The sequence below is a fragment of the Saimiri boliviensis genome, chromosome 1 (genome assembly GCF_048565385.1).
Source record: "Saimiri boliviensis isolate mSaiBol1 chromosome 1, mSaiBol1.pri, whole genome shotgun sequence".
NCBI lineage: Eukaryota > Metazoa > Chordata > Mammalia > Primates > Cebidae > Saimiri > Saimiri boliviensis.
The window spans coordinates 168,661,404-168,677,751 of record NC_133449.1 but is presented as its reverse complement, the minus strand read 5'-3'; the positions used below and the strand labels follow the sequence as shown (position 1 = coordinate 168,677,751).

Genomic DNA, 16,348 nt, shown 5'->3' with positions numbered 1-16,348 from the left:
AGGCTGGAGTGCAATGGCACGACCTCGGCTCACCGCAACCTCCGCCTCCTGGATTCAAGCAATTCTCCTGCCTCAGCCTCCTGAGTAGCTGGGATTACAGGCATGTGCCACCATGCCCAGCTAATTTTTTGTATTTTTAGTAGAGACAGGGTTTCACCATGTTGACCAAGATGGTCTCGATCTCTCGACCTCATGATCCGCCCGCCTCAGCCTCCCAAAGTGCTGGGATTACAGGCTTTAGCCACCGCGCCCGGCCAAAAGTCAATTATTATCTATCCTTCTGGTTCAAATGCCAGGTCCTTTTATGACAGAGATTCTCAAAAAAGTGATCCACAGACAAGTTACACGATTAGGTCACTGGATGAGTTTGCAGAATTTCCAGACCCCATTCTCAAAGAGATAAGACCCAAAGAATCTGCGTGTGTGTGTGTGTGTGTGTGTGTGTGTGTGTGTGTGTGTGTGTTTTGTTTTAAAAAACCCAAAAACCCCAAACGTATTCAGCCTCTCTTGAGAATCACTGTGTCTGGAAGGTCTTCGGGAAGCTTTTGGAAGAAATGAGGTCGTCTTGGGAAGAACACTCTAGATAAGCTTTCCAATAGTCTTTCCCAAACTGTCATGCCAGAGGTTCAGGACTTACTCATTCCTGACAGAACAGCGAATAGCTGAAGGACTGATAGGCTGATGAGGGTTTGCATCTACATACATCTCAACTTAGCAGCACACACTAAGCTAGCTGGCAAATTGCTTAAAGCCACATGGGAAATCTGCGCGTTGGGCTGTGTCTGGAAGACGTGGAGGAGCAAGCCAGAACTGACCGGTCAGATAGGGAAAACACTGAATCCGAAACCCAAATATCTCAGGGGTCAATTCACAGAGAATGGGAAGAAGCCTCGTTAGTCCAATTCACGCGCAGGCGCGGAAGAAAGACGGACGCTCAAACTAAGGCGCGCCCTTCCCCCACTCTCTCTCTGGCCAACTCCACTGCGCAGGCGCTTAGAGTGCACCAAGATGGCCGCCCCCGTGGATCTTGAGTTGAAGAAGGTAAAAGAGGGTCTTGGGCAAGCGGAAACCTTCTCTTAGGAGGTTGACGGGACTATAGGCAAGAATTTCGAGTGAGGCCCAAGCCTTGCAGAAGGAAGGAGAGTTCGGCGAATTAGGGAATGGTTTCCCAGAGTCCTAAGGCCGCAGTGGGTCTCCTTAAACTGGGGTGGGGGGCGAGCGGCTCTTGCTGGGTAGGAGCCGGTTGGTCTGGGTGGGGTAAGTCTGTGAGCCTATCTCCGGCCTGCCCAGTCTTTCTGAGCTCCAGAGACAAGTCGTTGCGTTTGGAGCCTTCAGGGACTCGCTTTCATAGTAGCAACTAGACAGAGCATTTCAAATGGGGGTCACTTCCGACCCCTTGCCTGAGCTGTGGCATCCATGATTCTGCCTCATTTGCTTTGAAAAACTCCAAGTCCAGCCTTTGTTTTTAGGCCATTTATTCGGTTCTATACCTTGAAAGCTTGCAGTCTGTACAGTTTGGAAAATCAGGGATTCTAGCAGCAATGTTCATTTCAGGATTTTGACCCCCTCCTCCTTCTTTTGAAGTACTTGTCAAAAAAAAAAAAGTAAAGTGTTCCAAATAAAACTGGTATCAGAAGGAATTGGGTTTCCTGCTTTCCTCAAACAGTTGCTTATAAATGTGTTGTTACTCAGATTTTTGCTAAAAATGATTAGTGTTCTAACACCGCTGATGACCCTAAACCAGTAAAGCAGCTTTAGCAAGCTGCTTTGTGCAGTGGGGTGGATTGGAAAGGACCCTAGGATTTATCTATTTTAAATCGACTTTTTTTTTAAGAAAACTATGTCAGAGGTTGGGAATAGAATCCAGTATTTTGTCTTACCGCACACTTTTTTGACCATTATTTTGGGTTCTTCAGATGAGCAACATCTTAGTTAAGACTGCCTCTGATCAACCTGTGCAAAAGAAATAGAACAGCCGAAATAACTGTTGCTCCTAACAGATGAAGCTTTTACTACTATTCCGAGGATGTTATGTGTTTGTGTCTTGCTTTTTGTTATTCTTGTCTTGAATCTTGTAAATCTAGCCCTCAGGTGTTCCCTAATCTTTAGCAGTTTACTAGCTTCTTTAGCAAGCTTTGCAGAGCAGTCAGATAATACTGGAATTTTACATTCAAAACAAAATTGTGCATTCTAAAAATTTACCTTTTTTTCTATTAAAAATACAGATTTAAGCCGGGCGCGGTGGCTCAAGCCTGTAATCCCAGCACTTTGGGAGGCCGAGGCGGGTGGATCACGAGGTCGAGAGATCGAGACCATCCTGGTCAAGATGGTGAAACCCCGTCTCTACTAAAAGTGCAAAAAAAAAAAAAAATTAGCTGGGCATGGTGGCACGTGCCTGTAATCCCAGCTACTCAGGAGGCTGAGGCAGGAGAATTGCCTGAACCCAGGAGGCGGAGGTTGCGGTGAGCCGAGATCGCGCCATTGCACTCCAGCCTGGGTAACAAGGGCGAAACTCCGTCTCAAAAAAAAAAAAAAAAAATACAGATTTAAATCAGGGTTTAGTGAATGTACTTGCCTCCTGGTACTTTTGAATTTGTTGCTGCATTTGAAACGTGGACAGTGAATGCAAACTAAGAAAATGATTACAGACCTAAACTGAATAATTTTGACAACCAATTAAATAAAAAACTTGTTTAAAGGTTTTATCTTCTTTCTTTTTTTTGAGACAGAGTTTTGCTCTTGTTGCCCAGACTGGAGTGCAATGGTGTGATCTCAGCTCACTGCAACTTCCACCTTCCGGGTTCAAGAGGTTCTTCTGCCTCAGCCTCCCAAGTCGCTGGGATTACAGGCATGCACCATCACACCCGGCTAATTTTGTATTTTTTGTAGAGATGGGGTTTCTCCATGATGGTCAGGCTGGTCTTGAACTCCCAACCTCAGGTGATCTGCCTGCCTTGGCCTCCCAGAGTGCTGAGATTACAGGCATGAGCCACTGTGCCCGGCCTAAATGTTTTATCTGCTAATATTGTTACAGGGTCCTTTTCTTGGGTGGAGACAAATAGGAAATTTCAGGCCCCTTCTCTTCCCCAAAGTAAATCTTTCTAAACCTTACTAGTAGGTGAAAACAAGGTCAGAATAAAAATTATGTGGTAGCTTTTGCTGTGCATTGCAGTCACAAATGTTATTATTAAGGCACAAATTTGACAGCATGTGAGAGTCATTCCAGGCACTTCAACAAGAGTATCCAAGAACTGTTTATCTCCAGTACACAAGGGGCAGATTTGGCCTGATATGTGTGGATGAAGATCATGATGCAATTCTTTTGTCAGTGCTTTGCATTTTTTCTCACTCTCTTTTTGATCTTCCTCTTAAAAATATTTATATTTCGAATATTACTATAGACAGTAGAATGGAAAGGTTCCCAAACTAAGAGGTTAGAAGAAATTTAAATAAATTAAATTTAAATTTAAGGCAGGTATTTAAATAAATTTAAATAAATTAAAATTTAAATACCTGCCTTTCCCCCAGAAGTGGTTAGTGCAAGCCACTTTTATCTCTTAACTCATTTAGTTATTTGATTTTTTTTTTTTTTTTTTAAAGGAGTCTTGCTCTGTCGCCCAGGCTGGAGGGCAGTGGCACGATCTCAGCTCACTGCAACCTCTGCCTCCTGGGTTCAGGTGATTCTTCTGCCTCAGCCTCCAGCATAGCTAAGACTGCAGGTGCCCATCAGCGTGCCCGTCACCATGCCCAGCTAATTTTTGTATTTTTAGTAGATATGGGGTTTCGCCATACTGGCCAGACTGGTCTTAAACTCCTGACATTATGATCTGCCCACCTCAGCCTCCCAAAGTGTTCGGATTACAGGCGTGAGCCACTGCACCCAGCCTAATTACTTAATTTGTAAATTGTAGATGATGAAACTGCCAACGCTAACTCACGGGATTATTGAGAAGCATAAATCAGATTTATCATTATATTTCCTCATTAATATTCTTATATTCATATTCCCATGTTAATATTTCAAACTAATGTGAGAAAGTGCTTTGAACCTAATTGTGCAATACAAATGTAGTGAGTTGTTACTTTTATGGTTCTTGTTTTGAATTTCTGGGTTTCATCCTTGACTATTACATTTCTTTCTTTTTTTTTTTTTGAGATGGAGTTTCGCGCCGGGCGCGGTGGCTCAAGCCTGTAATCCCAGCACTTTGGGAGGCCGAGGCGGGTGGATCACGAGGTCAAGAAATCGAGACCATCCTGGTCAACATGGTGAAACCCCGTCTCTACTAAAAATACAAAAAATTAGCTGGGCATGGTGGCGCGTGCCTGTAATCCCAGCTACTCAGGAGGCTGAGGCAGGAGAATTGCCTGAACCCAGGAGGCGGAGGTTGCGGTGAGCCGAGATTGCGCCATTGCACTCCAGCCTAGGTAACAAGAGCGAAACTCCATCTCTTCTTTTTTTTTTTTTTGATACGGAGTTTCGCTCTTGTTACCCAGGCTGGAGTGCAATGGCGCCATCTCGGCTCACCGCAACCTCCGCCTCCTTGGTTAATTCTCCTGCCTCAGCCTCCTGAGTAGCTGGGATTACAGGCACGCGCCACCATGCCCAGCTAATTTTTTGTATTTTTGGTAGAGACGGGGTTTCACCATGTTGACCAGGATGGTCTCGATCTCTTGACCTCGTGATCCACCCACCTCGGCCTCCCAAAGTGCTGGGATTACAGGCGTGAGCCACCGTGCCCGGCCCCACATTTATTTCTTTTATTACTCCTTGAGTACTTGACCTCTTTTTTTTGAGATGGAGTCTTGCTCCTTTACCCAGGCTGGGTTGCAGTGGCGCAATCTCGGCTTGCTGCAGTCTCTGCCTCCTGGGTTCAAGTGATTTCCTCTGCCTCAGCCTCCCGAGTAGCTGAGACTATAGGTGTGCACCATCATGCCCAGCTAATTTTTTGTATTTTAGTAGAGATGGGGTTTCACCATGTTGGCCAGGGTGGTCTTGATCTTCTGAACTTGTAATCTGCCTGCCTCAGCCTCCTAAAGTGCTGGATTACAGGCATGAGCCACCACACCTGGCCAAGTACTTGCTACTTAATATGGTTATTGTTTAATGTGCATTGTTTTGCTTCACGATGATTGCATATTCTGATGATTGTAAATTCAGTGTCTGGTATAGTGTCTTGATTGTTTACAATTATGTTGACTTTTATTGATGTTTGTTTTGGTAAATTCCACAGCTTTGTCTCTGGCTAGCATGTTTTATTCTAATATATTTGGATTTGACATAAATGTTTTCTGTAAAATGTTTTACTTACTAAATCATGGAATTGTTTTTATTAGGCCTTCACAGAGCTTCAAGCCAAAGTTATCGACACTCAACAGAAGGTGAAGCTGGCAGACATACAGATTGAACAGCTAAACAGAACGAAAAAGCATGCACATCTTACGGATACAGAGATCATGACTTTGGTAGATGAGACTAACATGTATGAAGGTGTAGGAAGAATGTAAGTAAAGTATGTCCTTAATAGAGTTGTTTTGGGAGTGCTTTTGTCTGAATTAAATAGAATTTGTTCATACTAAAACTAGAGTTAGGCCAGGCACGGTGGCTGAACCCTATAATCCCAGCACTTGGGGAGTCTGAGGGGGGTGGATCATTTCAGAGCAGCCTGGCCAATATGGTGAAACCCTGTGACTACCACAAATACAAAGATTAGCTGAGCATGGTAGCACTTGCCTGTAGTTCCAGCTACTTGGGAGGCTGAGGCAGGAGAGTTGCTTGAACCTGGGAGGTGGAGATTGCAGTGAGCCAAGATCGTGCCACTGCCCTCCAGCCTGAGCAACAGAGGTAGGTGTGTACAAAACGAAACAAAGCAAAGCAAAACCTGGGTTAAAGTGTCGTAGAAATAACTTTAAAGGTTATTTAGTTACATGCCTTCTTTTTTTCAGATGAGGAACTGAACCTCAGTAGATTAATGAAAGTGTTTAATTTTAGACTTTGAAGTATATTTCTTAAGGGCTTACCTTCCTGTTCTGTCTATGATTAGGTACTTAAGTGTGTAAGTTCAGTAATAAAAATATGATTCATTGGGGAAAATGTTTATAGTAATTTGATATTGTAGGTGAAGATTTATTTAAGTAGGTATAGTTTTAAACGCCTCTTCCCTACTCAATTTATTAGGAGTGATACAAATCATAAATCTTTCAGATGTCTGATCACGGTTGTAAAAGAAAAATAAATATTCAGTTGTCTTTTAAATACGTTCATTCTGGCTGGGTGTGGTGGCTCGTGCCTGCAATCCTAGCACTTTGGGAGGCTGAGGTGGGTGGATTCCCTGAGCTTAGGGGTTCGAAACCAGCCTGGCCAACATGGTGAAACCCCACCTCTACTAAAAATACAAAAGTTAGCCAGGCATGGTGGTGCACACCTGTAATCCCAATTACTTGGAAGACTGAGGCAGGAGAACCACTTGAATAGGGGAGGTGGAGGTTGCAGTGAGCCGAAATTGTACCATTGCACGCCAGCCTGGGCGACAAGAGTGAAACTCCTCAAAAAACAAACAAAAAATACGCTCATTCTGTGTGTCATGTGTTGTTCTAATAGGAGGACAACTCACATGTGAGAAATCTAATAAATCATTTTACTTTGTTTGTCCTAATTATTATACAATTAACTTTGTACATTTCACTTTTTTCTTTTAAAAACATTACCCTTGTGAGAGAGACTAGGTCTGCTTCATGTTCTTGAAGCAGAAAAAAAGGAATGGAAAAGCCCTTAAGTACAGGTCACATTCCATTACAGTGAGCTAAAAGGAGAAGACTGATTTTTTTTTTTTTTTTTTAAAGTTGGGGGGAGGTACAAGAGGAGGGTTTTTCTGGAATTTGGTCTTTGAGAATTACTTAGTAAGTAGACCATTACTTCAGGTTTGGAGATCTTTTAGTTAGAATGGAATTTGACCTCAGTCTTGGGATGACTTGTTTTGTGATTGATTTGAAGGAAGAATAACATGTGTAAAATTTAATAATGGCTTTGAAATGACATCATGAGAAGTAGACCCTGCTCATCACTGACTAATCTATATCTTTATGGTTCGGAATTAGATTATGTTAAATTGTTCATCTGATTTGCTTTCTCAGAATGAATAGTATAGCACAAGGAAATTTTATCTCCAAGCTCATATATTTCATTTTAGTTTGTTTTGAGAGGGTAAGGATCCCAATTTGAAAGTTTGTTACTGGGACACAAAAGAATTGGGATGAGAACAAAGTAGAATCCTTGAATATGTGTCTGTGTAGTATGAAATGTATTGTTGGCATTCACTACAGGATAATTTTATCCTTAATGTGAATATCCTTAGGTCTTAAAACAGTCATGCTAGCTTTTCTAGTATGCCTGTTAACATGTTGTACTTGGATTTCACATCACTGCACTAGCCTTTGTTTGCAATAGCTAAAGAATTCCTTTTTCAAAATAGAAAAACTGTTTCACTCTCTTTGGCCTTTTGAGCTACAGTGAATTTTTAGTTTTTAATTAGAAGAGTTTCATTTGTTAAATGTTCTGCAGAATGGATAGGAGAGTTGCATTTTTGTACATATTGTCCAAAGTGCTACAGATAGGTTGTTTTCCATACAAAGAATTTTAGAGTTTAAAGGCTAGGATATGAATTAGTTAATGGTAGAATGGTATTATTTCCGGAAGGTTTATTTCCTATAAATTATGTTTCTTAAAAGAATGATGCAGTTTTAAATGTTTGGATAAAGTTGAGCTTCTACATGATTGCAGACTTCTGTTTTAAATTTGACTTTTGTACTTTCTGCATCTCACCGGGAGTAGGAGTTTGACCCTGTGTTGTAGGGGCATGTAAGGTGAATGGCGTTTGTTGTTTGGCTAGAGTATTAGTGCGCTGAGAGGAAGAAAAGACTTGCTGAGTATTAGTCTGGTCATGAGGATGTTCTCTTTCTTGACGCTAAACGTGAAGTATCTATTTCTGAATTTATAGTCTTGAGTAATTCTGAGTATCATTGTGATTCACGTCTTTAATTCTAGTCTTTACCTTAATTTCTTTTTTCTTTTTCCTTTTGAGTGTTATATGGAAATTCTGATTAGAGTATTACTTTTTCCCAAATTTTTGTTTTAAAACCACAGATAATAAAATCCAAAACTTCATTTTTCTTTTAGAACCTGCAGTAGATTTTCCCATGGCTGAAATTCAGGTCTCACTGTTTCTTGCCTGGACTTTTATGATAGCATCTTAACTGTTCTTTCTTCCTGCCTTCATTCTGTCTGTCCAAATCCATTCTTCACACATCTGGCAAAATTAATCACATCAATATTGTTCATAAAATCCTTTGTTCATCCTCTGTTGTCCACAGGATAAAATGTAAACTTGCTGGCCTTGCATTCATGGTTATTCATAATCTGTTCTTAATTTACCCTTTGCCTCAGGTCTTACCACTTTCTTTTTCCAGGGTTAGGATAGCATGTGTATTTCAGCTCACAGACCTACCTCCTTCTACTAGTTTTGTGTTATGTGTTGAGAAAAATTTTGAGGTGTCATATGGGTTTTAAACATGCTTTAGTTGATTAGTGATGTCTCTTCCACAGTGAGGGTAGAAGAGTAGTAGCACATGTACCAGAAATTGTTATCCTACCCTTGCCACATGGGTTTCCTCACACATGCTATGTTTCTTTTTTGCTTTTGCTCAGTCTTTGGCTGAATAACATTGCCCTTGGCTGGTAATATTCTTCTTTTCCTTGTGAAATTCTCATCCTTCAAGACATAGCTCAGATCTTACTTTGCCTTTGAAGATTTTTCCACCCCCTGGGGCAGACTCATTCACTCTTTCCTTGGCGATAGCAGGGCTTTTGTTCCTACAGCTAGTAAAGCACATTGAGTGTGTAGGTGTGTTTAAATGGGTCAGTCTTCCCAACCAGACTGTCAGCTCTGTGAGACCGTGTATATATATATATGTGTGTGTGTATTATCTTTGTTTCCACATTCTCAGTATAATGGCATAATGTCTGGCACAAAATAGCTATTAAATGTGTATTGATTTGAATTGAACCTGTTGCTTTTTTCTTGCCAAAAATAACATTTTTTTCTTCTGGTTTCTTAGAAAAAAAGTATTTTAGAAAGTGTCAGAGACTTAAGAGTGAGTTTATTATCCTGTTTTAATATGTGATTCAGGTAAGATGAAATTATAAAAGTAATATATATTTTGACAAAGTTCAAAAAATTATATCTCACCAAAATCCTGTCCTTTGATCTGACAGGATTAATTCTTTATTAAATATATTGAGAAGGTTGACTAATTCTAAATACCAGCTAGTTGAAGAGATGCTCAGAACTGACAATATAGAAAACCTAAACCTTTAGGATTGTGCTTGAGGGTAGTATAATAAAGGCGTAGAGAATAAAGGCTATTTTATGCGTAATATTGTGAATATAATTTTATCCATTTTACCTTACTAATCATCATACAGGATGGAAGTCAGAGTTTTTTTTTTAGGGTGTGTATTTAGTTAAACAAATCATTGCAGGTCCAGATACCTTTCAGTTCGTAAGTATGGACACATTTTGTAGTGTTAAATATCTCTTATACATGGCTATTTTTGGTTTAAAGCAAGGAAAGTCAAGCTACAGGATAAGAGATGATGAATTGCTATATACTGTAAGCTCCGAGTATTTGTTGCTCAAAGCTATATTCCATCCAGTCTTTTGGCATGTTGCCAGCACATTTTAGTTCTCTTACTTCATATTCTTTAGAGAGGCTGTTATGTAGCCTGATACTACTACCACCAATTTCTAGTTTTGCTACTTAAGCTGTTTGTGAGCTGACCTCACCATACTGCTTTGAGAATTATGATGAAAGTTACAACTGGGGAATGATCTGTCTGAATATTTGGAGGTGTTTGTCTTTGCATCTTTCTAGCCTGCAGGGAGGGAATAGGCAAATCTCAAATGTTACGTGATTATTTCTTATTTTTTTTTCATGGATAAAAATGTTTATAATTGTTTGCTTGGGGGTTTTGTTCCTTTTCTACTTTGCAAGGTAGGGGAGAAGAGTATTTTTAAAGTAAGAATTTACATTTGAAAGTGCACTTAAATGCCATTTAACCATGCTCGTGTTTGAAAGGACCATCATTAGAATAAATGTCAAACTTATTTTTATGAGCAATAAGTATGATCCTAACCCTGATTTGATGTCAGATCTATTATTCGAACACCTTTTCTGCTTGAGCATTACATAAATAACATTTTTTTCCAAAAGAGACAAATTAACTTTTTATTTTTTTAATATAATAGGAACTTGAGTAGATTAGCCTTTAAAAAGTACAATTAGTGCCTTTTTAAAACTTGAACCTAACTAAAAATAACTTCGTACCATATTTAAACTAATTTAGAGGTATGCCACCATTCTGTGGTTATTTTTTACATTTAAGGAACTAAGAATGAACAATGGTATAAATCTGCCAACTAGATAAGTGTCTAGCAATGCAAAAATTGCTGTTTGGGAGCGGTGTTACTATTTCTACTTGTTGAACTAATTTAATGGTTGATCTCTAACGGTTGAAAGATCCAGAAGTGTAAAACGTAAGATAAATGTAGCACAAGTAGAAAGTGAAACAGTAAGTGTATTCCTGATAAATAGCAAATTAAAAAAGAAATCTAAATAGTTACGCAGTTTTTCAACTGATAAGGTTGTAGAAATCTGAACTCTTCATGACAGCTTGGCTGAACTGTCCCCTTGTTCAAAGTGTTATGTTGGTTTTGTTGTGATTGTATTTGTTAGTTTGGATATTGACCTATAATTTGAATCATGGCATTTAGTAAATGCAGAATGAAATATTTGCAGCTTCCCTTAGTTATGTTAAATAGCAAGAGGTATGCTCATGCTGTTTCAAGTTTTGCAACCCTTTTATAATTTGATGTAGCTGTAGAGTTGATCTTCCACTCAATTTGAGGTAGTTTTAAAACTGAAGAAATGGTAATACCATGTTTTATTGCTAAGAGATTAGGAAATGAAATTTAAACAATCTTAGTATAGTAAATATTGATATTGTTGGTAAATACTATTGATATTATAGTAAAAATAGTTTATTTTGTTGCTCTTAGCAGAATCAAGTTTGAGTATTTTGTTTAGTTCATAATACAGGGGAAAAAATAATGTGTGAGATTACTTTTGGTGTGAGAGTCACATTGCAAATGCTAATTTATAAATTCCTTTTATGCCCTTTTTAAAGATATTAATCTGTATTTTAGAGAAAGAGAAGCAAAGATAGTTGTCAAAAGTAAGATGAAGTTACTTTTTAGATTAAAAAAATTTTTTTAGATTTTACTTGAAAGGAAGAGAAGTTCTTGGTGTTCAGCTGCTTTTACTAATAGAACATGACCCACCCTTCTTGTGTTTTTATACAGAGCCATTTAAAGTCATGGCTCTCATTGCCCAGAGTTCTAAGTGAAAACAACAACAACTTTTCCTGTTGTGCAGGGAAAAATGACTTCAGTTTTGTTGACTTTGAATATGTATATAACCCCAGATGGGCACACTCTCCTCTTACACAGATTTAGTACTCTGGGGAGAGGAAATTTTTAAGTAATATTCTTAATTTCCTTGAGTTGTCAGTGATTTAAAAACTTGATGTTCATTATAACTCTGCTCTACTGCTTTCTAGAATGACATCACTGTTTTTGTGCCAGAGTGAGTTAAACATTTGCGTAAGAATTACATAGTCCTGTTTCTTCTGCAGATGAGTACTTTTTAATAATTCTTTCCCTGCTTCTCCTCCCATATGCCCCAGAATCTAAAGATTCTCACCAAAACACAGGAAATTAATTTTGAAAATGTTATGCTAATTAGACGTCTTGTTAAAAAAGGGAAAAGAAGTCTGTTATCTTGGAGGGTACAAACATACTAAAATAAACTTGTTATGGGGTTACTTGTTTTAGGCTTTGGACTTGTTTTAAAAACATAAATGTAATTGATTCATTTAGCTACTTAGTGGACTTTGCTTTTGCATTTCCTGACATCAAAAGACCTGGCCTTTTTTTTTTTTTTTTTTTAACTGACAAAGGATTAAACAAAATCAACCTTTGTTGTATGAAAGTAGCAGTCGTTTGCAGAGTACTACAGTGTGCTCCAGTTGATGCTAAGCAACTGAGTGAAAGGTGAAAAGTACCATTTGCTTGCTGTTCATATGTAAAAAAATTAAGGTAGCAGTAGTCTGAATTGTTACTTTGTCACTAACTTGACTAGCTGAATATCTCCAAAAACAGTCACTTTTAAGCCATACCAAAATTTTTCTAATTGTAGCTGCCACTTACCTCATAGTGCAAAGTTAGGAATAACTTACTATCTAATCTGAGAGAGAGGACTGAAATGTTCATGTCAAGGAACATAATCTGCTTAATGAAATATCCAAGAAGGCGCTCAGAAAAATATTGACTTAGGTGAGTCAGTTCATATATATATGAACACATACTTAGTAATGCCTTTTGTCATTCTTTTCTTTCTTATTAATATCAGGAATTACTGTTAACTGCAAATATCCTTTACTCTGATGAAATAATTAGGATTGTAATGTGTTACATGCACCATGAGTGCTCATGCTTTTGTGAAGAGTGTATGCTCATTTTATTTATATAATTTAAGTTCAAATGGACCTGTCTGGGAGAATGTTATTTCATTGTTCTGGCCAGGAGCTTTTTTACCAACTCTTGTTTTGCAGTAGATCAGTTATCTTGAAGTGGACTAGATTACTTGGCAGCGACTATCCTTTTCACTTTGAAGAGGACTTGAAATATTCTGATACCAAAATTTGTACAGCAACAGGAGGCCTAGTATCAAAGATGTGTCTTTAAATAGATAAGAATATGATTGCCCTAAGCCCAACTTTTATATTGGCTCAAACTAAAAAGATTTGGATCACAATATACATCCTGTATGTGTGTGTCTGACTGAGACTTTTGCATTTATGACAAAGTATATTTATATTTCTCTATGATATTTTGCTTTTGTACCAGGAGTACTCTACTGTCTGTCCTCCCAATACTCATTGAATAGTAATTTTAAAATATTTTATCTGTTACTATATTTTAACTTACTAGTAAAATAAAGATCGTATCTTGGAAAAAGTTGTGGAATAACTCAGTGCATATATGTGGAAATGTTTGGGGTTTGATGAAGCCAGAGTAAAAGTGGTAAATATCAGAGGTGCTTACTTACCAGAATACTTAGAATACAAAATAGTAACCTGAAATAAACATCATGTTTAAAATAGGTTAACATACTACTGCTTCCATTTCAGGAGTAATAGTTTTGATTTAAAAATAGGCAGTAATTTTTAATTAGTACAAGTTGAACATAGCAGTGTGTGTTATTCTACTAGAACAAGGAATGCTTATATGGGATTGGGTTCTGGAAGGTACCATGATTCTCCAGTAATTCCAGTGAGTTGTCAGTCCTTCTCTTATTTGACCTATCAGTAGCATTTGGTCCTGTTGATCTTTCTTCCTTGAAGCACTGTCTTGGCTTGCAGGATACCACTTCTTGGTATTCCTCCTACCTCACTGTCCATTCCGTCTCATTTTCCTTTACTGTCTTCATTTATTTTGTGTTTGTAAATGCTAGATTGACTTTGGGCTTAGGCCTTGGGTTTTGTTTTGTTTTTTTCTTTTTTTGTCTATATGTACTTAGTCTCTTAGTAATCTCATCCAGGAGTATCTCTAAATGCGGTTTTATGTACTGACAACTCCCAGATTTTTATCAACTTAGACCCCTTCCCTAAACTCCAGAGTTAATATATCTAGCTGCCTACTTTACATCTCCATTTGATGGTCTAATAGGCATTTCAGAATTAACTTGGCCAGAATAAAATTTTTGCTGTTTGTAGACAAACCATCTCCTCTCTCAGTATTAGAAAGTGGCTTTTCCATCCTTCAGGGATTTCCAAATCTTGGACTCATCTTTGGCCCCTCTCTTTCAATCTTATATTCAGTTCATTAGCAAATACTGTTGACTATATCTTTAAATTTTGTTCAAAATTTGAAGACTTCTACTTATCACCACCCTGGTCTAATTTACCATTTATAGCAGTTGCTTCCTAAGTAGGCTTATAGCAGTTTATAGCAGTTGCTTTCTAAGTAGGCTTCTTGCTTCTATCCTTAACCTTTAACCTTTTATAATCCATTTTCAACTGGTCAGCCAGAGTAATCCTTTTTTTTTTTTTTTGGAGACAGAGTCTCCCTCTGTCGCCCAGGCTGGAGTTCAGTGGCATGATCTCGGCTCACTACAGCCTTCAACCTCCCGGGTTCAAGTGATTCTCCTGCCTCAGCCTCCTGAGTAGTTGGGATTACAGGCACCCATCACCATGCCTGGCTGATTTTTGTATTTTTAGTAGAGACGGGGTTTTGCCATGTTGGTCAGGGTGGTCTTGAACTCCTGACCTCAGGTGATCCACCCGCCTCAGCCTCCCAAAGCAGAGTAATCCTTTTAAAATGTAAGTCAAGATCACTATAGTCAAAATCTTCAGATGGCCTGCCATTTCATCAGTGAAAAAGACAGTCTTTTGCATTTGACAGTTTCTCTGACTGAAGCCTTCTTCCAGATGTGTCCATTGCTTATCCTTTCTCTTCTTTCAGGTTGTTTCGAAAAAGGCAATGAAGCCTTTCATGACCATCCTATTTAAAAGTATACACCTAACTAGCACACACATTAATTTGCCTCTTTTTGGCTTTATTTTTCTGCATGGTACCTCACCATCTGACAACAATGATACCTCACCATCTTTCTTTTTTTTCTCTTCTACCCTCCATGTTATCAGAGGTCTGTCTTAAAGAAAACATTATTGAGATATAAGTTATATAGAGTAAAATACATTCATTTTAGGAATACAGTTGGGTGAATTTTGACAAATGTAGCCACCACCCCAGTCATGATAAAGAACATTTTCATCACTCTAAAAATTTCTTTCTTGCTTCTTTCAAGTCAGTCCTCTCTTTTCTTAATCCTGGCTCCAGGCTGCTAATCTGATTTCTATTACTATAGATTAATTTTTTCTGTTTTATAACTTCATATAAATGCAATATAGAAATGAAGTCATTATAGTATGTATGTTTACTTAGTGTAATGCTTCTGAGATTTACTCATGTCATATAGGACAGGCCTCCTCAGGGGCCGCATGCTGGTCTTAGCTTAAGATCCACGTATTTTGGTGCTCTGGCCCTGCCTTTCTTCCTGTGCTTGCCAGCTTCATCTTCAGCTTGGCTACAGGAGTTCCAGGGATTTTATTGAGGCATGACAACATCCAGAGTTAGAAAGTGCCATGTTTGGCTGGGCGCAGTGGCTCACGCCTGTAATCCCAACACTTTGGGAGGCTGAGGCTGGTGGATCACGAGGTCAGGAGTTCCAGACCAGCCTGGCAAACATAGTGAAATCCTGTCTCTGTCAAAAATACAAAAATTAGCCAGACTTGGTGGCAGGTGCCTATAGTCCCAGCTACTCAGGAGGCTGAGGCAGGAGAATCGCTTGAACCTGGGAGGTGGAGGTTGCAGTGAGCCAAGATCATGCCATTGCGCTCCAGCCCAGGAAACAGTGTAAGATTCCCGCTCAAAAAAAAAAAAAAGAGAGTGCCATATTTTCTGGTGTCACCTTCATGGGAGCACCTTTCCAGAAGTCTTCTAATGGTCTTCCCCTTATATTTCATGACAGAAACTGAGTCACATGCTTAGGCTTAAATCTTGGGGGATGCAACTGCAATGATTGGGTAAGGCCAATCAAGATTCAGCCTAGAATTCACTTCCCTGATTTACTCGGGGAAGTAGAGGGTACCCAAACAAAATTGGGGCTCAATCAACAAAGAAAAGGAAATGGATATGGGATAGCTAAACAGTAGTGTCTGCCAAAATCATCAGCAATCATTATAGTGATCAATAACTAAGGGCTAGCTATGTGAAAACTGTTGATATATTTAGGATGAATTAGGCAGAGTTTAGTCCAGGAGCACAGGCAGGCAGCAAGCTATTCAGGAGATTAGGAATAAAAGCATAAATTAAAGTGGTGGAAGTGGAATAGAGGTGAAGGATCAGTACAAGAGAAAGTGATAAATTGGGAATATAGGGAGGATATCTGCAGTTTTGGGACTTGCATATGGTGATACTGATGGAAGCTGAAGTTGAGATGGTGAAACTGCTTGTAGAGAATGCTGGTACGGGTTGATAAAATGAGTTTAATTTGGGCTATGTTGAATTTGAGGTGATATGGAACATCCAAGTAGAAGTGACCATAGAGCCTGGACGTAGTGCAGGGACAGTGGTAGATATTATTTTGAGGGTCATTAGGTAAGTTGAGGCCT

General features: G+C 38.9%; 1 protein-coding gene across 1 annotated transcript in view; it reads left to right on the top strand.

Moving 5' to 3' along the window:
• The first annotated feature begins 956 nt into the window (after nt 1–956).
• PFDN1 (prefoldin subunit 1) overlaps nt 957–16,348 on the top strand; it is a 62,647-nt gene continuing 47,255 nt past the window's right edge. The window contains exons 1-2 of the mRNA XM_003933906.4: nt 957–1,041; nt 5,335–5,501. Of these exons, the coding sequence (XP_003933955.1) occupies nt 1,009–1,041; nt 5,335–5,501 (200 nt within the window). The 5' untranslated portion in view covers nt 957–1,008. The remainder of the gene's footprint in view (nt 1,042–5,334; nt 5,502–16,348) is intronic.